The sequence below is a fragment of the Impatiens glandulifera genome, chromosome 5 (genome assembly GCF_907164915.1).
Source record: "Impatiens glandulifera chromosome 5, dImpGla2.1, whole genome shotgun sequence".
Classification (NCBI taxonomy): Eukaryota; Viridiplantae; Streptophyta; class Magnoliopsida; order Ericales; family Balsaminaceae; genus Impatiens; species Impatiens glandulifera.
Window position 1 is genome coordinate 1,593,980 of NC_061866.1, and position 22,927 is coordinate 1,616,906.

Genomic DNA, 22,927 nt, shown 5'->3' on the forward strand with positions numbered 1-22,927 from the left:
CTCTTATGTCTTGTTAGGTGTTTTTTTTTAAAAAATAATTAGTGATGGTTTTTTTGAAATATACAACACTTTTATGATAATTTTTTTATTTTTTAAAATATATTAAAATTAGTTAATGATAAAATTGACAAGAATTAAATAAATCTTTTGTTATAAAAACCATTAATAATGAATTACTACATCATCCGAGAGAGAGCGGTGAGTTATTTTAATAGATTAATTTTATAAAAAAATAAAAAACAATTAATAATTAAATGAAATAAAGTGAATAAAGTAAAGGAGTTTAATATATATTTTTTTTACAGTAACATGTGGGTCCCACTTCCACAGTTTATTTTGGCCGCCCGCTTTGTCGTCTCTCTCGTTTGCGTCTGCGTAATTTCCTTTGACTCTCTCTCTCTCTTTCTTGATTTCTTTCTTACTTGTCTCTCTGCTTAAGAGTTAGCCAAATAGCCATACCTCTTGTCTCTCCCGAAATTTCTTCCTTTCTCTCTTTCTCTCTCTTCTCTATAAAGCCTGTATCTAGTTCTTCTTCTGGGGGGTCCTCTGTTCGTCTTCTTCAGAAGTGTGTCTCTTCCTGTTCGATCACAACTCTGATCACCGGTTATGTTATGAACGGTCAAACTCTTATCTTTCTCAACATCAATGCTTTTCTTTTTCTTTGAACTTCTCTACAAACAATACTCACTCATCCATGGCTGGTAGCAACGAAATCAACGTTAGTGAAGCCAAGGTAACATCAATTTCTTCTTTCAATGGTTAATTACAACATGTGATTAATTAATGTTTACTCTCTTTGATTTCAAGCCAAAAAGATTTCACCTTTCGATTATATGTATATATATATATATATATAGCCCTAATTAATAAATCCCCCCTCCCCCTACCCCTTCATTGTCCTGTCCTTGCTTGATTTGATTTGGTTTGGTTTTGGTTTTGTTTTCAGATTGTGTGATTTCCATTATCCCCCTTCTGGTTATTCTGGGTTTAGTTTAATTTTACATATGTGATCTATTGTCATCACCTATGAAAAAGAACCTTAAATAGAATCTGTTTTTGTTTTTTCCCCTATCTGTAGAAAGTTGTACCACTCAATACATGGATTCTGATATCCAATTTCAAGCTCGCCTACAACATGCTCCGCCGTCCGGACGGCACATTCAACCGGGATCTCGCCGAATTTCTCGACCGTAAAGTTCCGGCGAACACGATCCCCGTCGACGGTGTTTACTCCTTTGATGTAGTTGACCGCTCCACCAATCTCCTCAACCGCGTTTACCGCCCATCGCCTGAAGACGCAACAAAATGGGGACTCGTAGAACTCGAAAAGCCACTCAGCCTGACAGAGATCGTCCCCGTCATAATCTTCTTCCATGGAGGAAGCTTTGCTCATTCAACTGCTAACACCGCGATTTACGACACTTTCTGCAGACGGTTAGTGAGTTTATGCAATGTAGTGGTTGTTTCGGTTAATTACAGGCGGGCGCCGGAGAATAGATACCCTTGTGCTTATGAAGATGGTTGGACTGCTCTGAAATGGGTTCATTCTAGAAACTGGCTTAAGAGTGGTAAAGATTCGAAAGTTTATGTTTTTATGGCTGGGGATAGCTCCGGCGGGAATATTGCCCATCATGTGGCTGTTAGAGCGGCGGAATCCGGCGTTGAGGTGTTGGGTAATATTCTTCTTCATCCTATGTTTAGTGGGCAGGAGAGATCTGAGTCTGAGAAGAGATTGGATGGGAAGTATTTTGTTACTCTTCAAGATCGGGACTGGTATTGGAGGGCATTCTTGCCGGAAGGTGAAGATAGAGATCATCCTGCATGTAACCCATTTGGGCCAAGAGGTATTAGTCTTGAAGGGATCAAATTTGCTAAGAGCTTGGTTGTGGTTGCGGGTTTCGATCTGATTCAAGATTGGCAATTGGGTTATGTTGAAGGATTGCGAAAATCGAAGCATGAAGTGAAGCAGTTGTTTCTTGAAAAGGCTACAATTGGGTTTTACTTTTTGCCTAATAATGACCATTTCTATTGCCTAATGGATGAGATTAAGAGCTTTGTTCATTCTAACCTATTAACATGATCCAGTCCCCCCCCCCCCGGCAAACTTAACCTAAAGTTTTTGACAGTTGAACCGGGCTCTTCTATTTCTCTTTATCTATATATATCATCTATAAGACTAATATCTATATATAGTTCATGTGTAGTTTTTGTTTACTTATAATACAAAATATTTAGGTTTTCATGCACTCTCTGTTTTGTGCATTTGTTATAACACATTGGATTTCCCCTGCCCGGAGAAGATGATGAAGACTAAAGTAAAGAATTCATCACTTCTCTTATAATCTGCTCTGATCTGATCTGATCTGCTAATTTGCTGAACATGAACTTGGAATTGTTCATGTAACTTTTGTATGCAATTTATTATATCATATATAATATGAACATGGATGGATATTTATCCCAACCCTAACTTCTTCTCTGTTTTGCTTGTGGAATTCAATCCGTACACATGAAAAACATTAGTCATATGTTTGTATAAGTCATACGTGGGTGGGGTTGGACCATGAAAGAAAGAGATCTAACCCCGTTTGGAATAAGGGATGAAAGTGTATGTCCCCACAGGCGTAATGAAACCCCGTCCACCCAAAAACAAACGGGGAAGACGAAAATAGGATTTTGGACATAAATGTCAGTCATTAACCATCCACCAATAGAAAGGAAGGAAAGATTAAAACAAGTCTTTGTCAGATTCTCAAAGATGGGGTCTTTCATTTGGGATAAACATCAAATCAAACATTTTCATTTTGTCTTTATTTTTTATTTTTTATATACTTTGTTTCTCAACAATCTAGTCTCTATTATTTTTTATCATCTTCAACATAGTTCAAACTTCATGAAAATTTCACCAAAACTTGTTCTTATTCATTCTTCTAAGCTTTTGTTATTCCTAAAAGAAAAAAAAAGAAGAAAAAGTATTTGTCAAATTTTAATGGGTTCAAAGGAAACTTCCCCATTTACTCTTTTATGGGTAGAGAATTTCTCTCAATAGTTTAGGGGACCACTCTAAAGCAATAAAATATTTTTTTTATTTCATTTATTGTTCATATACCAACATAAACTAAAACAAGTAATTAATTATCACCATTGTGTATATGTAATTTGGTTTTCATTAGACAATAATATCAACCATCTTCTGTAACTAAAATCATTTCATGTTCAATTACTATTCAAAATATAGTAATTGATAGATGTAGAAGTTTGATATCCAATTTTCAAAGAGAATGAAATGATAAGAATATGTAATTACAAGGTAAGAACATGTTTTATGTTACTTTTCTTTAATTATTTAATTTATCAATCAAAATAATTAATAATTTTATAAAATATAAGTATAAAAAAGTAATTCAACCAATTAAAAAATTGAATAACATACTTTTTTTTATAATTTTTATAAAACAATATTTAAAAAGAATTCTCAAATAACCCGATATCAAACAAGCTCTAATAAAGGCAAATTGGAGGTACATGTAACATGATAGATTAAATTGACTTTTTTTCGGTGGAATCTGGGTTTTTATATTTTAAGATTTGTTTATGAATTAACTAGTTGGGATCTGCCAATCACTAACCTTGTCCTTTTCTTTCTTATATTTTAACCTTTGTCTTTCCTTTCCTTCACCAAATTCTCATCCTAAACTTGTTTTTTTTTTTTGTTTCATATTCCCAAGTGTCATTTAGAAGCTAAGTAGTTTGGGTTATTTGAGAATTTTTTATTATCTATTCTATAGTATTACTTTCTAAAATAATTAAATCAATTAAAAATCAAAATAACATATTTTTTCATCAAACAAATTTTTTCTCAAAACATCCCCCAAATAACCCACATCAAACGAGATCTAATTAAGTGGAGACAAAAGCAAAAACCTAGTTCTTGTTCTTGTTCACCAAGTTGGTCCTTTTTTCTAGGTATATTTTTTGGGCAGATTTGTTTGACCTAACTAGGGTAATTAAGATTAATTATATTGTGTTAATGTAATTAATGTATGTGATCAGTCTTGATGGCATTGACACAACCCATGTGCTTGTTTCTGAAGAAGAAGAAGAAAACAAGACGTGGGCTTCATTCTTTGACCAAACAATGTTTCATATTCACACAAAACTTTGTTTTTTTAACTACTTTGTTGTTTAATTAACTTTTTACTAGCTCACTTAAAGACAATGGTTAATTTGTCTAGTTTTTATTCGAACTTTACAAGAAACTTCATGTTCATTGTCGTGTACATCTGTAACAATGGTTAGTTAATATATATGTAAATTAAATTATTACTTTTTTTTTTCTAAAAGATCACATGCAGGATGAAAAAGAGGAAATTAATAAGAAAGATGAAACTTGTTGACTCAATAAATTATATGATCAATGCTATAAACTAGTAAAAAAATACTTGTTGGAGTTCACGTGGTGAGCCAGCGGTGATCCTCATTTCTTTGGCTAAATTAATAATTGGGTTAACTTAAGTGTTTTTTTTTTTTTTTTTTTTTTTTTTTTTTTTTTTTTTTTGTTTGTGTATGAAGCTTAAATTTTGAATTGAAAAATGATAGAGAACGGAAAAGTATTGACATAAATATGTAGGAAAATGATGTGTCATTCTTCCATTGGATTGAAAATGTAAGGGGAGAAAATTTTAAAATTTTCAATCCAATGAAAGGATGACACATCATTTCCCTACATATTCTCAATATTTTTTCGCTCTCTATCATTTCTTTTTGAATTTTATGATTTAAGTTGAACTATAATATTTTTAATCATGTACTTTTTCTTTATTAATTAAACATTTTTCCATGGAAATGTTTGATATGGACGAAAGTATTAAAGTTCGAGTAATAAAAGTTCAACAATAAAATTCAAAATTTTTAAATTGATAAAAATATTAAAGTTCAATAATATGACAAAAGTTACCCAAAATATGAGCCCAACTAAGAAATTGGGCAGTTTTTTATTTCTTTTAATTTGTAAATGTATGAAAGAGAAAAAGAGATAAAAACAAATGAAATTAACAATCACAAAATGAGAATGTGTGAAAATCCAAAAACTACCCAACATACACCAATGGACAAAAAACCAGAACTAGCTAGGGAAATAATTTAGACCATTCTTAATTCTTGAAGGGCCTATTTAAAAGAATTTGTAGGGTGTTTCTTATAAAATATAATAATTAAACAATCAATAAATGAAAACATAACTGTTAGTTGTAAAAAAAATCATAATTTTAAATATATGTCCACCCTCAAACTCAGTTCATCATCCAATCCTCTGACCTATAATTGAATTATGTATTGGAGGGATAAGTATTTTGTATGGAATTGATTTTTTTTCAATCCAACCCTTGACATAAAATCTTATTTAAAAATAACGTTATATTAATTGTTTTTTATTAAAAACATCTTAAATTGAAATAGATACATTATCATGAGATTGTGATATTTTCTTTTAAAGATAAAAAATGTTTGTTTTGTTTGTTGGAATGTAATAAATTAGTATATATAATACTGTATAATCATGATTTTTATTTTCATTTAAAACATTTTAAGTGACATTTCGTGACATTTTATCTTTTATTAACCATTTTTTATACATTAATGAGTTTTATTAGTATAACTCAATTATAAAATGCTCTCTAAAACTATAAATGTTTAAAATTCTATTCATACTATACTAAAGAAGATCTTAAGTTCATCAAGCATTCTTAAAAAAAATAAAAAATATATAAATATAAATAAGACATCTATTATAGAAGACATAGTACTGTTGCGTGACTGCTATAAAAATGAGGAAAAACAAAAAGGGTAAAAAGAAAGACCAGTTATTTGTTGGGCCAAATATAATTGCTTGATCACAACCCAAATTAAATGAAGCATGTCTCTTCTTGGTATATATCCCCAATCATTTGAAAAAAAAAGGTATATATATATATATATATATATATATATATATATATATATATATATATATATATATATATATATATATATATATAATCCACATTCATCTCCTTTGGTCACAATAAATTGAAATGTTCCATTTCTTTATTCTTAAATGTTTTTTTTTTCACATTATAGACCTACTCCCATTTCAATGGAGTGTCCACTTGAAGATCAATTGAAAAGTTTTATCATGTTTCCCTCTTTTGTGTGTGTAAGTGAGAGCTGTCACAGATATATAATAATAATAATAATATATTGTAAAACAAGGACAACCTAATTCACTATTTATTTATCATTATCAAACCCAACCTAGGGGGTACTTGTTAATGTTTATTTGAGGGACTTTTATTCAATTTATTTTGAATTGTTTTTTTAAAAATACAGGTTATTTGAAATTTTAAACAATGTCAGATTAAAACATGATCTATAACTTCACTTAATTCCTCTTAACAAATTGAAACAACAAAAGTTTAATTTGAAAATAATGGACCATTTTTGCAATTCCAATTTCATTTTGTTTTTTGAATCCCAACAACAATAAGAAACAAACAAATCAGATTCCCTGAGAATATTGTACATTGTCAACAAAATGGGTTAATAAACAAAAACATTCTGAGCCTTAAGAAGAGGACTTCAACTTTTACATTATTGGACCCATTTGAAAACTCTCTTCAAAACTGGATCTGAATTTGGACCGGGATGTTTTGGAATAAATAAAAAATATATGTTTAAAATAAAAATATTAGTAAACTTAAAAATAGTAAGCATTTTCTCTAGATTCATAGATTAAAAAATCGCTTTCAAACACGCCTAATATCTTTATATTTCATTCAATTACACTTTTCATACAAAATACAATCATAAATACATCCAAAATTATTTCTTAGTTTGTGAATTAGACTTCTCCCAGATAATTAGAGGCCCCGTGCAAAATAAAAAAAAAATTGGCCCACAAAATTATAAAAAATGATATTAATTGATTGGGGGTAAACATTACAAAATTTAACATTTTTAATTTATCATGCAACAATTTCAATATATATAGTGTTAGTATACCCAATTAGTATAGAGATAAAATAAATGAATTCTATTTTTTTTTTTTTCATTTTCAATCTTCTTTTTCCAAAACACAACAAATTGTTCAATAATCTTTTATTTTATTTATTCATTATCATTTTTTATTCTAAAAAATGTTATATATTTTAAAACACATATATTTTATTATTTTATTTATTTATTCACTCTTATTACTTTTTTAAATATATATAAAAATAAATAATTAAGTTAATCGTACAAAATATATAAATATATATTTACAACTTAATAAATAAATAGAGAAATTATTAATGGAGATCAGAGGAAAAAATAAACTTTTTTAAATTTCATTATTAGTTAGTAATTCCTAATCATCCGTCGTAACATTGCAATTTTTTTGCTGCATGATATTTTCTTAAAATACATATAAATTTTGAAAAATTTGGGGCTCTTAAAATGTAGTACCCTGCAATTGCATATGTTGCATTATCTCTGGTTGGGCTTAACTAGTAAAATATATGCTTGTGAAAATGCATTATCATATATATATATATATATATTATATTTTGTTTGATTTAATAATAAAAATATTAGTCAGTTATGATTTAACTTTAAATTTCTAAACTAATGTAATTTATAATTAATAATTAAACGTTATTTTGATTAGGCAAACAAGGGAGTTAATAATCCCTTAATTTTATGTATTTTTTTAGGCTATTTATAAGACTTTTTATTAATAATAAAATTTGTTGGTTTTGTATTTTTTTATTCCAACAAGTGGTATCAGATCCCAAAGCTTCCCAAATACGAGTGAATCAAGTTGAATCAAGTTGCGAGCTTGTAGTGAGTAATCGAGCCTTGAACTTGATCAATCGGATCTTTGAGATCAAAGAAGATTAAGAAGATAAGAATGACGGATGAAAGAGTTGAGGGCACTACAATGAAAATCTTTAGTTTTGACGGACTCCAGTACGATCACTAGAGCGAGTTAATGGAAAACTTACTTCGCTTCAAGAGTCTATGGGATTTAATAGAAACAGGATTCGAGGCACTCGGTGATCTAGCAACTAGTAGATCCAGAACTAAATTTAATTCTGGATAAAGATGAAAGACTATAAGATGAAGAAATATTTGTATCAAACATTAAATCGAGCAACGTTCGTACAAATATTGGACAAAAGTATCTCCAAAATCATATGGAACTCTTTGAAGAGAAAATAATAGAGGGAATGAAAAAGGTATAAAGATCACTTCTTAATATTCTACGTAGAGAATTATAAATACTTTAAATGAAAAAGAGAGAGAGAGTCAATAAATGACTATTTTTATATGAGTTGTAGCAATAGCCAAAAAGATGAGAAGTAATTGTGAAAAGATGGAGGACTATACTTTAGTAGAAAAGATTATGAGAACATTAACATAAAGGTTCATGTATGTGGTGTTGGCTATTAAAGAAGCCAAAAATACTCATCAAATGACAGTTAATGAACTTCAAAGTTCTGTAGCTGTACATGAACATAAATTCAAGTATTCTACAAAAGAAGAGATCAAGTTCTTATAGTAACAAGTGAAGGAAGGAAAAGGTAGATACAAAGGAAGAGGTAGAGGAAAATACTTTGAGAGATCTACAATAAAGTGTTATGGATGTCACAAGATGGGGCATTATCAAAGAGAATGTCCTAACTAGAAGGTAATGCGCAATATACCGAAACTGGTGTGGAAGAAGAAATTATCTTACTGACTTTAGTAGAACCACTTGGAAAAATAAATGAAGGGTTGTGATATTTAGACTTTAGGTGCTCACATCATATGTGTGGGAACTTAGAGTGATTCTCTTAATTGGATACCGACTTTAGACACTCGGTTAAGCTTGAGAACAACACAATGTTGACTATTACAGGAAAAGACAATATGAAGTTAAAGATAGAAGATATAAGATAAACGATTTCAAAAGTCTATTATGTTTAAGAGCTAATGAATAACCTTCTAAGTATGGGTCAACTTTGTAAAAAAGGAATCAAGATTGTTATAGAATAGAGAATGTAAATTGTATCACTCCACAAAAGACTTGTTCATTATTGTGCATATGAGCAAACATAATGTTCAAACTATCAAGTATCCTACTGAAAAAGAAGAAACAAACCATGAACTCGAAAACTGTTTTAGGACTACTATAAAAAGTGAGTCATATATTTGGTATTGCATGATGAGTCATCTAAATTATAAAATTTAGAAACCATAAAACTCAAGAGAATAGTTAAAGGATTACAAAAATATTATCACACCTGAGAAGAAGTGTATTCATAGTCTCTCTGGAAAGCAACAAAGACATAATATTCCAAAGATAAGCAAGTGGAGAGCAACTAGAAAGTTTCAAATCATACACTCAGATATATGCGGTCCCATAAAACTAATTTCGAGCAGTAGAAAAAGGTACATTCTCACATTTATAGATGATTTCAGCTGAAAACTATGAATTTATTTCTTAAAAACAAAAACATAGGCATTTGATTTGTTTAAGAACTTTAATTCCAGCAGAAAACTATGAATTTTGTTTCTCTACCTTTATGTAGACTATGTATATGGATGAATTCCACGTGATTTTTGAGACGTAAAAAGTTGTTTATTACCTCTTAGTTTAGACGTGTGAATAGTATCAGACGTATGAGTATCACAAGTTTTGGTATTTGTAAATATTGGGGTGAAATTTAAACTCAAATTAAACAATATCAAAACGAACCAATTATTTGAAGTTATTTCTGTTGCTTCTTGGATTTTAATTTTTAAAATATCAATATCAAAATCCCATATAACAATACCAACCAATTATTCCCTTTTCCATCTCTCGCAATAAGATGCTACCCCGAATGATTTATATTTGAATTTAGTTTCTGGGTGATCATTTGAGGTTCTCTGTTACTAAGTATGTCTCTGTTCCCATGCTCTCTCTCACAGAGGAGGGGCATTAAGGTAATTATAATAATTACCTTAATGCCCCTCCTCTATGAGAAGGAGCATGGCAACAGAGACATATTTGGTAGTAGAGGATCTTAACTTCTAGGTGATCAAGTTTGAATAAGATTCTTGATTCTTTTGTCATAAAATATTTTGAGGAGAAAGTACAAGCTGGGGAATTGGATGAATGAAAAATATCTCTCTGGCTTTACAAAAAGTTGACGAACAATCAGTTCTCCATGAATATATTTTTCGAAATGAAGAATCAAAAGTACCTTAAAGAACTTGATAAGTATGGTTTCAACTTAGTTCTTCTCACTAGTAGAATAAGGGTTTTTAGCGACGAACATTGGTGAACAGTGATTAATAAATAATATTATTGTCGACGACTTAAATACTGTGGTTAAAAAAATATCAGCCACGACGAAGTTACGCCGTGGTTAATAAAAAATATCATCCACGACTTTCGTTGTCGGCGTCGTCGCTAATAGTTTGGCTTTCCCGCCACTCTCCTGCCATTATTATCAACGACGGTTTTCGATATGAATACCGTGGTTGAAATTCAAGTTTCCTGTCCTTTTCCCGCCATTTTAAAAAAATATTAGTCACGACGATATCATAATACTGTAGATAATAATCTATAATATCAGTCACGACATTATGTTATCGCCGTGGCTAATATTTTAAAACTATTAGGGATGACAATAACATAATGTCGTGGATGATAATCTACAATATCAGCCACAACATTATGCTATCGCTGTCTCTATTAATCTTTAGACTATCAATGACCTACCGACAAATGTCGTCGTTGACATTTTTTACTAAATAAATTTCATGGCCTTTAAATAGCACTCTCATCTCTCGTTTCTCCTTAAAGAATTTGAGATTTCCTTTAGTGGTGAAAATTGAAACTACTGATTTCCTTCTAACTAATATTCAATCAGACTCTTTTCAATCTCTTCTCTCATATCTCCATCTTCAATTGGTTAAAAGAAAATTAAAGATGAAGATTATCAGAAGAGCTTAATTGTTTATTAGTTAGAAGCACATTGGAAACAAAACTCTTTTATTTTAAATTTGAAGTATCTAGTTTAACTTATTCACATTTTTCAGTCTTTCATAAATTTCAATTTTAAAACAATCAATAAATTCCATTTGAAAAATAGTATTGGTGCTAGAATTAGGGAACGTCGACGTTAATATGTAGGAGTTACTACCGATTTTGAAACTTTTTTTTGTAGAGGAGTATCGTCGTCGACGTTAGGAAAGCACCGACGTTAATCTGGTGTATTATTAGCGTCGGCTTTAGGGAACGCCGACGTTAATATGTAGGAGAAATTGTATGGAAGTCGGAAAATATTACAAGTAAGAGTTCATAAGATGATTAGTGACTAAGTGTTAATCTTGAAGGATCCCCCCATTCCCAAGTCTGCATATAGTTAATTACAATTTATACGAGATATTTAAATGATTATATAAATTTTAACAAATGTCGTTTCACTATTATTTTGCATGATCTTCATCGAGAAAGGGAGGATGGAAGAACAAAAACACGGTTCTCAAGAAACTATTAACTGAGGACAATATGGGGTTGAAGTTTAGGAAGATCGATGGAAAGCCCTCATGCGATAAGGCCTACTGATCTCAGCATATGGTCAACATTGTCCGGAATTCTGAGGTGGTGCCACATTGTTACAAAAATGGTCTAATTTGTCACATTCCTAGTTAAATCATATATGACAGTCCATCTCTGTGAGTTATATATTTTTTAACGTATTATTTTATAATTTGAAGCTTTCATAATCATAAAATATATTGTTATTTTTCAGGATCTTTCAAATCTACAACAGTCAATCTCATTGACTCCTACATAGATAGGATGATGCCACAAGTGAAGACAACATGTGATAGGTGGAGATATTCGAGCAAGAAGAAATACATTGAACCACATAATGACGACGATGAGAGAATTAAACTAAATCCTCCTCCTGAATTTTGACTTCGAAGATTGGAATTATCTCCTTGACCATCACTACTTCACGACTGAATTTAAAGTATAATAGTTATTTATAATTCATTATATGTTTAATAGACTATTAACTAACAGCTATAACTATCTTATAGTTGCAGAAAAAAAATACGACCAATACCGACAACATATCGAAATTGGTATACCCCCACCACACCGGTTTCAAAATATTTTCGCAAGTGGAGCGACATATGGTAAGTTATAATAAGTGTATTAAAATTTTATAATATCTAACAGATGATATGTATGTTATTTGTATAGGAGATGGAGAATGGACACGTCCCTAGTTATGTAGACTTCTTCCTACATACACATACTAGAGCGACTGCCGAGGATCTAACTCCCGTGCCTTTTCCGCATTTTCAATAGGTCGTCGTAAGTTGTAATCATTTCTATCATTTTAGTTTGAATGTCTAAGTTTAAAATGACTAATAATGTTGTAAATGAGTGTAGACTATGATGCGTGAGTGGTTACAAGAAAACCCTGATATGTCGTCGTTTGACGTATATGAGGCTACTTTGGGACCACAGGGACACGGGAGGGTGACCGAGATGGGATCAGGAATACGTCCAATGCACTTTAGACCCGATCAATGGAGAATTTCTTCCTCGAGTGTCAACCGCTCATGCGTGTCACAACGTCAACAAACAGAAGCGTTGGTTGAGGAGAATAGGAACATGCAAATACAGATGGAGGAGAAGCGCACACAACAAGGATGTGAAATGGAAGAGATGTGTGCGATGATTCGTTTGCAAGAAGAGACTATACAAACGTTTATGTCTAGAATTCCCCCTCCTCCCTGTGATCAGTAGTTATTGACATACAATTTTGAGATTTTTGTTGAAATTTTAAATTGATTTTCATTTATGAATGATATTTTTTTGCTAGTAGTACAATAACATATGAAACAAGTTTAATAAAATTCAAAAAATGCAAAAAACCCGAGAGTAAGCATTATCAACGTCGGCGTTAGGAGAGCGTCGCCGTTGATAAAGAACGATATTAGCGTCGACTTTAAGTTAATGTTGACGTTAATAAGAGAATCAGAAAATTTTTAAAAACCCAAGAGCAAGCATTATCAACGTCGGCGTTAGGGGAGAACCGACGTTGATAAAGAAAGATATTAACATCGCGTTAGGGAGAGCCGACGTTGATAAAGAACGATATTAACGTTGACGCTCCCATAAAGCCAATGTTAATATCTTTCTTTATTAACGTCGACTCTCCCCTAATGTCGATATTGATAATGGAATTAGAAATGATTATTAACGTCAGCGTTATGTGAATATCGTTGTAGTTAAAAATCGTTATCTTTTAACGAATAACTCTTTAGCGACGACAATCGACAATTTTGTTCACCGACGCTAATAATTATAAACGTCGGCATTTGGGCTTTTAGAGACAGTTTGTGCCGTCGATAATGGTGTATTTTCCACTAGTGTCTAAAAGTTGTTTGGCTATGTTCATAAAGAACCTAGTCTTGTTAATCTCTCTGTAAATGAAAAATAAAATCATATACTTCCTTAAAATAGAAAAACATAGATAGATAGTTTGTTAGTTATCTCAACGCACATTCTAATATCGAAATTGCCTGAATACTGACATTCATCTGCCATGACTAGTAATATCGAAATTGCTATGACTCTAGCTTTTATCGTGTTAATCTATCTATAAACGGAAAATAAATTCATGTATCTCCTTAAAAAAAGAAGAGCGTCAACATATATCTCGTTAGTTATCTCAAGAAAATTAATCTTAAATCTGAAAGTAGAAAAACAATATCGATTAGCCAATTATAAAAAAGTACTGAATTCATCGTCGCCACTAAATAGAAAAACAAACTAAAAGATGAGTTTGTTAATGTTAATAGGATAATGATCGGACAATATAGGTCATTCACAACTTTAATCTCTTGTTCGAGTCACTCACTTGTAGAAAAAGGGGTATTAGTAAGGGCTAAAACCGTTACTGAAAGCATCCAACGCCGTTACTGAAACTTATTTGTAACGGCAAATAAAACCGTTACCAATCGTTACAAAAAATTACGTTACAGAAACTTCACAGATATCAGTAACGGCATTCGAAAACCGTTACTGATAGTCATGGAATAACAGTAACGGTTCTAGCCGTCTAAAAACCGTCACAGAAACAACACGAGCATCAGTAACGGTTTTCGAAAACCGTTACAGATAGTAATGGAACAACAGTAAATTATTGATCATCATGGTACAGTTGCATACAAACTAAATGATCTCCTAGATCAACAAGCTTTAGACGTTTCATCAGTTGAATTTAGAACTTAAAAAGAAAGGTCAAAAGATTAGGAATACCTTATGATTCATTCAAAACTGTTAGCTTCCAACAACAGACAACAAATTAACCTGATTCGAAACAAATATTCAGAAGATATATATCAATAAAAAGTTGTAATCCAATATTATACAGAAGACTAGTTTAACTATATATAGTGATTCTAAATGAAGCGTGTAATCCAATAACTAACCATTAGTGATTCGAACTAACCTAATTGATCGGAATGCAACGGCGCGCGGCGGTGATCGGACGGGGCAGATGATCGGCAGAAGAGGGAAGAAGAAGAGAGAAGAGGGAAGAAGAAGAGAAGAGAACGAGAACTTACCTGATTAATGCGGCGGTTGATCGACGGAATCAGAAAACGGGGGAAGAAAAAGATCGGCGGAAGAAGAAGAAGATAACCGGCGGCGACTTCAGACGGAAGAAGAAAAGAAACGGGCGCGGAAGAAAGCGGAAGAAGAAAAGAAAAGAAAAGAAAGAAAGGAGGCGCGGTTTATTAATGCGTATCTGTAACGGTTTTGTCAATAACCGTTACAGATACTTATAGAGAATTTGGAAAGTCAGATACACTATCTGTAACGGTTAAAGCCTAAACCGTTACTACTATGTTATCTGTAACGGCATTTGCTGAAACCGTTACAGATATCACTCACTCAAAAGCTTTAATTGAAACCTTATCTGTAACGGTTTTCTCAATAACCGTTACAGATACTAGGAAAGAAATGAAAAGGACGGCTCGCTTTCTGTAACGATTTTCTAATAACCGTTACAGATATAGTATCTGTAACGGTTTCCATCAAAAACCGTTACAGATATCCCTAACAAATACCTTTACGAAGTCTTATCTGTAACGACGTTCTCAATAACCGTTACAGATACTAGAAGATATGTTGAAAAGACGGCTCGCTTTTTGTAACGGTTTCCTTTATAACCGTTACGGATATTATATCTGTAACGGTTTTGTTCCAAAACCGTTACTGATTTCTCTCCTTATCTGTAACGGTTTATATAACCGTTACTAATGAACAGATAATTGTAACGGCTTAATATAACCGTTACCGATAAAAATTATTAGTAAGGGCGTTCGAACGCCGTTACTAGGAGTCGTTACAGAAGACCTATTTTCTACTAGTGACTCTCTCCGAAATCACAAATGAGAAGTAGAGTTGTGAATGACCGACGAACAAAATAATCGAAGAGTTAAGACAATGAACATATAACCAAATGAACGAGTAAAGTCGGTTGAATCATGAGTTGAAAGTGAGGAAGTCGGACAAATAGTGAGTTGGAAAAGTAGTAGTTAGAATTTAGAAACGGATAAATCACAAGATGAAAATGAAAGGGACGAATAAGAGAAGGATAATATTAAAAGATTAACCATATTAAATTATGTTTATATATATAAATATTATTATAATATTAAATAGTAAAAAAGGGAAAAAAAAGTGAGACTAAACTTTTGTGACATTGAATATATTTTTCTATAGTTATAATGTCACCAAAAAAATATTTTAATTGATGTTTACTCCTAATAAAGCAAAATCTCATTTTGAAAACAATATACACAAAACATATACAAATTTGCATTCATTGTAGCAGGAATTAGTATATAAATTAAATGGAAAAAAAAATAACTACATAAGTTGAAACTGGTATAAATTTTTTTTATAGTAGGCCTAAATATTAGGTATGATAAATTGATAATGGCCTCCTAGGGCTAGAGTGGACATACCATCCACACCATTCCTAATTTAGGATTTTATTTTTATTATCATTCTGAATTATAACTGTCAAACTTTACTAAATACCAAATATAATACTAAATTTATCATCCTATCATATAAAATATATAATTATTATCCTAATAACAAAAACCATAAATAATTATATTAAACTTAAAAGATTGTAATCATACAACTATCAATTCTTTGTGATTATTCCCTTAAAATTGTGTAGGGTTAAAACAATTTTTTTTAAGAAATCTCGATCGTCCAACAAGAGCCCTAATTTGATATTCCACCTATATTATTTATTTTATAAAATTTCAGAACGATATAACTTGTCAATTTAGATATATTTACGGTTTAAATATACGCAAAATATAGTTTGAGGTCTTAAAATGTGTAATGTATAAGAATAGTCGGAAAAAATCGAAATGGAAGAAAATTGTTATTTTTTATAAATGTCGTAAATTAATTTTTAAAAAAATAATACGTTAGGTACGAAGACGTACTTTTTGTCAATTTGAAATAACGTGATTAAAATTGTGATAGTTCAAACCTTATAGGACATAATTCAAAATTCGAACATTATTTACTAAAAATGATTCAAATTATAGCCTCAAATAACATAAAAATAAGATGTGTAAGGATTTTTTTTTTAAATAAAATTTCGAGAAAAACTCGACAAATTTGATATTGAAACTTTTAAATTAATTTTGTTTTTAACATCTAACTATATTTTAATAATCAAATCACTTAATTTATTTATTAAATTATTAAATTTAATTTTAAATTTTAAATATAAATATAAAAATAAAAATAATAATATTTTTATTAAATTTAAATTTTAAATATAAAAAATATTTTAATAATTCATCTTATTAAAATTTTTATTACAACTTAAACAATATTTTTCAATCAATAAAAATCCTAAAAAACAACATTTTTCAATCAATAAAAATCCTAAAAATTTCAGTGATCAACCATAATTTAAATAAACATGTGCTTAGTGAATAATTATGATTATAAAGGTGATGTAATTATTTCACAATTTAAGTATGTTAATAAATACAAATTGGTTGAGATGTTTTTATGAAAATGGAAAATTTGACATGATTGTACTTGTTTCACAATTTAAGCAAGCTTATCAAATATCAATAATAAATTTATTGAGATACTTTTATCAAAATAGAAGATTTGATTCTCAAAATTATACCCATAAAAACTTATATTAAATGAAAGACATACAATTATAATTATTAAATTATTATTAAAAACATAATATATTAAAAAATAAATAAAATAGTCAATCTCGTATGTGTCACGAGAATGTTCAGTGTGAAATATTACTAAAGTTTATTAGGTGATGCCTGAATTTTTAGGGAGATAGAAAAACGTTTAATCTAAAGTGACTAACTAACATGACATACATACATAATTATTGAGTTACCAATCCAATCTTAATTTTTTTTGTTTACTATCTGTTGGAAAAAAAGCTTAGAGCTTTCAATAACCATTAACCACATTCAACTGATATGTATCATTTTTAATGTTATTATTATAACACTTTTTGATATTCGTTTCAAAAAATCGATAGAATCGGTCGGAAAATTAATTATTTTTCTCAAAAATTTACGAGTTCAACATATTATTGAGTAACTTTTTTTATGTCATGTTTTTCATTTTAATTAAATGATTTTTATCATTTTTAATAATAATTCGATAAATTTGGATAATTTTTTTTAAAAATTTACACAAGTTACAAAAATTGTCAAAACAATTCCTAAATAGTAAAATAACGAAATAAACTTTATATATATATAACAATTTTTTTTCTTTTCAAAATTTAATATTTTTTTTATACCCAATTTGCCCTTGAATTTGATCTATCCCCTCTCTACAAGCACTGAGACAATGGCCTAGTCTTTTGCATTCCAGCTTTGATAGGGCAAGCTGTCTGAACCGGTGGGACCATACAATTGTACTGCATACACAATGAACTCCGAACCGGAATCTTAGCCATTGGATTCATCTTCATACCCGAAAGATAGTTATGTTGTATATACAGTACATGAATCGTACCCGCCAACAATCCGTCGATCAAACTCATCGGAACTTCGCCGGTGAAGCGGTTATTGTTCAGGTACAAGCTCTGCACGCCGGAGAACAGGGGAGATATTTCTCCATTCAATCTGTTGAAACTCAAATCAATGGTTGGAATTGAGACTTGATGAAATGGAAGAACTGGACCGGTGAAGAAGTTTCTTTGAAGCTGGAGGTTATTGATCGGGAATGAGAACAGAATGCCTGGGATGATTCCGGTGAATTTGTTCATGCTGAGTTCAAGATAGTTTAACTTGTTTAGCTTGATTAAAACTCGGTCTAGTGTTCCATCTAGATTGTTCCATGATAGAGATAGGTATTGGAGAGATGAAGGGAGATAGCCGGGGGAGATAGAGCCGGATAAGTAATTGTGTTTCAGATCGAGACGAGTTAGGGTTTGAGATGCAAACCAGGGGATTGAACCGGAGAGACGGTTACGGCAGACGATGAAGTTAGATAAAGCAGGAAGAGCAGCGACGGCAGATGGAATTTTACCTGTTAACACATTGAAACTCAGATCGATTGTCTTAAGCAATCGGAGTTGGCCTAGACTTGACGGAATCTCACCGGATATATAGTTCCTACTGATTCCAATAAACTTGAGATTCTTCAAATTCGCCATTGATGCTGGTAATGTGCCGTAAATTCTTCCTGGAACAACTGTGAATTCAGTTAGAGAAGAGAAATCGCCAATGGAAGGATGAATCCGACCTATTAAACCGGGGGAACCTGCTCTAGGTTCGCCGAGATTTAATACAACGATTTTTCCGTGTTGGCAATAAACGCCGGAGAAATTGCAGGGATCTGAAGTGAAGTCCCATGATGAGAAGAAGTTTGAGCCAGGCATATCGTGAAGAGACTTACGAATTAGTTGTAGAGCTAAGAAATCGATTGGATTGAGCATTGCGAATGAGAAAAGTGAACAATGAAGTAGCGATAGTAGCAGCATTAAGATCTTCCGCGATAACATCATAGCGATTGAGAATATTGTTGAATGATCGATTGATCGATCGATCAAAGAGCTATATATATATATAAGACTTGACTTGGAAAGGAAGGCAACTATATATGTTTGATCTTCATCTTCTTCATGACGATTCTTCTGACTGGGGATTTGTTTTGCTTCTCAAGGAAGATGCAATGACTACTCTACTGCTTGCTTTTTTCTGCTTTTTCTTTATCAGGATTAGGTTCGGAATGGAGAGCGGTTATCCTACCTTCCGAGCCTATTTGGAACTTTAAAGTCTCAGGTTCGGGAGTAGACGGTTTGTTGGAAACTGCCTGCATCCTCAACAACATTAAGGTACAATTTTATTTATTTTATTTTTATTTTTATTTATTTTTAGAGTAACGATAAAGAACAAAAATTTGGTGTCATAAATGAGAATAAGATCTGAAGGGGGGCAAAATAGTCATTTTTAATTTTTTTTATTGTTTTGCCCCCTCTCTTTGAGAGAAACAAGGATCCCGCTACATAAATAATGTCAGAATTATGTCACAATACGTAATTAGACTTAAATCTAATAAGAGAGAACAATTCAATTTTTCAAGTCCAATAATATGTTAACCCATCATTCTCGAACTTTTTGTAACACCAAATTTTTGCTCTCATTAATATATTTTTTAATTTAATTATTTTCGATAGTTTATTTGATGACGATACTTTAACCATTTATTACGTAATCACGATTTATTTAAATTTATAAACTAAATAAAAATTGTTCGTATATCAATCATTTTGGATTACTCTATCAACGACGAAAATGGATTAAATAAGAATAATAAAATAAAGTCTTTGATTAATTAAGTCACTAGTAATGTCATTTTCAACCCGTTCATAAGAATATAGTATTTAGAATGTTTATTTTTTCATTGTTTTGATCGAAAATATTATACTTTTATGTGGCTTTTCTAAGGAAGTCTGACACTAATGTATAAGGGTGATATTTGAGCTTAAGTTGTGATAGGGTAACATAAATTATTACATATTTTAACAAATAAGATATCATGAATGAATGAAATAAAACGTACATATTTTAACAAATGAGTTGGATAAGTTATAACACATAAGAAGAATAAGTCAGAGCAATTAATATGTTAAATAGTACATGTACAATTATTGATTTGAATAAGTTGAATACTATAACATGTAACTTAATCTTTAACGAACTAATAATTTTAGTGCTGGTTCAGATTTGAGTTAAAATTATAATCTGAATTATTTGAAAATAATTAATGGTGATTTTAAGGAGGTATATAATATTTTTGATAAAAAAAACTTAAAAATTATTAATATATAGTAATAAAATAAATAATAATTTAAAATAGAGGTATTTTAGTATTTTGTTTAATTAATTGAACAATGTAATTTAGTATTTTTAGTTTTGGGAAAATCTCATACACAGTTTATATATTATATATTTAAAAAAATATTTTTTTTTTAATAAATTTGTTTTTTTTATAAAATATAAAAAATAAATAAATATATTAGTGATATTATAAATATATATATATTTTTTATTAGTGTTTGGGTAGAAGACATATAAGAAATGATTTGGGGAAAGACTTTTGGGAGGGGAATAAAAAAAGAAATTACGAGCCACAATTTAATTAACCTTAATCAAAAGAAATATAAATATAGAAATCTAGTTTCGTTTTATCAATTTACTAGTGTTTTATTTAACTTGTCAAATGTTCTCAAATTACATCAATTATGTAAAATGATGATTTAAGAATTTAATAAAATTAAATAAAAACTAGAGAAATAATTTGTTTTTTTAAATATAGGAAGCAAAATGAGCTCAATACAATTTAACTAAGAGAAAAAAGATGAATGCAAATTAAGTTTATGGTAGAAAAAATATTAAGTATTAAAATTTCAACTATCAAATTTATAAATATTAAATAATTAATTTAAATAAAAATAAATTCAAAATTAAAATAATTATTATAATAATTAATTTCAAAATTAAGATAAGACCAAAAACAAATAATTTGAAATAAATATTCATTTGGAGCTCAAATAAATAAAATAAATAATTTGAAATCGATATTATATACATTTTAAATTTTAAATTAATTATTTATAAAGTCCCAAAAAGATATAAAAAAAACAAACAAACAAGTTTTAAAGCTGAAAAGGGTTGTAATATAGTAAGAGAAAATGACTGTAGCAGGCCACGCAACCAGCGGATGAGCGCCTAGGTATCATCCAACAGACGACAACAGAACGCATCGCTTGCTCAACGAAGCTGAGCACTTCCGCGAGGCACAAGATCAACTAACGTGCGCGTCAACGCCGTTAGTTCAAATGGGAACGAAACTCCCAAACGTTAATAGATTAAGACAGAACTCGGTCGATACTCAACCAAATAAAATGATTCAAAATTTGAAATGATCACCCTAACATTATGATCCTTTTGCATACGATCATAGGCGCAATCATGGCCTAATTGGATGAGAATGATCTGCATACGATCATAGGCGCAATCATGGCCTAATTGGATGAGAATGATCAAACACAGACAAAGGTCATTAATGACCTTTTTTTCTAGAATTCGATTCACTTGTTCATCAAACTAACATTGACCGACTATAAATAGCCCTTCTTAGCCAAGACGAAGACAAGGATTAGAATCCCAAACCTTAAATTCGAATTTTATAGAATCCGTCTGTAATATTTTCTCTAGTTTTTGAAAATTTAGAAAATTTTGGATAAGGCTATAATATTCATTTATGAATCATCACAAAGCTTCATAAAAAGTTTAGAAGTGTTCTCCAACTCATTGTAAACTTTAATTCACATTGTAATTCGAATTACAAATTCAAATTGAAATTTCTACTTATCAGTTCAACCATTATCGAATACAACTTTATTATCCGTTTTCTTGATTTGATCAATCCTAAGATCATTTTAAGCTTTCGAAATCAATTTGAATGAATCAATCTAAATAAAAAACACCCAAATTCAATTTTGAAAATTCTCAAAATCAAAATTTTGTTTTTGAGTTCTAGCTAGAGCTCAAGAACAACGGTTTACAAAGTTTCCTAACATATTTTAAAAGATGTTAAAAGTAGTTTTAGATCATCCAATCGATTTGAGGTATATTTGCACAAAATCAAAATTTACAATAGTTTTCAAAAATTCAGTTCTTGAATTTGTTAAAATCGATGGCAAGTGTTAATATTTTGGTTTCATTTGATCTTAACATGTATACCAAAACTATTGGTAAGCTTCTTATACTAGATTACACCTTAAAAACCAAAATCCCAATTTTGACTCAAGAACTACTCGGATGAAATTTAACCTTTTCTCAATTGATTGATACATCGGGATGCTGTTAAAAATGATTAATAAGAGTAGATGAAGTTTTTATGGCTTCAGATTGAATGATGAAAGATCATAGCAAAATCTGCAAACTTGCATTTGATGTTCTTGGCGTGCGACCGAAGATTTTAGCCTTGGTCTAGTTTTCGACCGAGAAAACCAGCCATATCCTGCACCCGATCGAGAATTCTCGCTCTAGCTTGGTTTTCGATTGAGAAAACCAGTCAGACACGGTCTTCGACCGAGAAGAAGCGTGCGCGACCGATGATTCAACTTCTGCGTTGACCAGGTGCCCAGATATGTTGACCCCGGGCCAAATCCGACCCAAACCTGTGTGTTCGACCCGATTCGAGTCTTAACACTTGCCTTACGACCTGTTTGTTTGAGACTTTTAATTTTAATTGTTCTTTAACCATTAGAAGCCTTAAATTATTTTTAAAAATACGAAAAAAAATATA

General features: G+C 30.5%; 2 protein-coding genes across 2 annotated transcripts; one reads left to right on the forward strand and one right to left on the reverse strand.

The window, feature by feature from the left end:
• The first annotated feature begins 484 nt into the window (after window positions 1-484).
• Window positions 485-2,461, forward strand: LOC124938391 (gibberellin receptor GID1B-like). Its single transcript, XM_047478820.1, has 2 exons — window positions 485-733; window positions 1,079-2,461. Exons 1-2 carry the CDS (start codon window positions 695-697, stop codon window positions 2,078-2,080), a joined length of 1,041 nt encoding a protein of 346 aa, XP_047334776.1. The 5' UTR covers window positions 485-694; the 3' UTR covers window positions 2,081-2,461.
• A 15,356-nt stretch (window positions 2,462-17,817) lies between these two features.
• On the reverse strand, window positions 17,818-19,278 carry LOC124938119 (LRR receptor-like serine/threonine-protein kinase ER2). Its single transcript, XM_047478496.1, has one exon. It carries the CDS (start codon window positions 19,113-19,115, stop codon window positions 17,937-17,939), a length of 1,179 nt encoding a protein of 392 aa, XP_047334452.1. The 5' UTR covers window positions 19,116-19,278; the 3' UTR covers window positions 17,818-17,936.
• Between the last annotated feature and the right edge of the window lie 3,649 nt (window positions 19,279-22,927).

Excerpts from the sequence above, each read along its gene's own strand:
- LOC124938119 (XM_047478496.1), bottom strand. The coding sequence starts at position 19,115 with ATGATGTTATCGCGGAAGATCTTAATGCTGCTACTATCGCTACTTCAT.
- LOC124938391 (XM_047478820.1), top strand. The coding sequence starts at position 695 with ATGGCTGGTAGCAACGAAATCAACGTTAGTGAAGCCAAG. Across the intron at positions 734-1,078 it reads TCAACGTTAGTGAAGCCAAG|AAAGTTGTACCACTCAATAC; the intron begins GTAACATCAATT and ends CCCTATCTGTAG.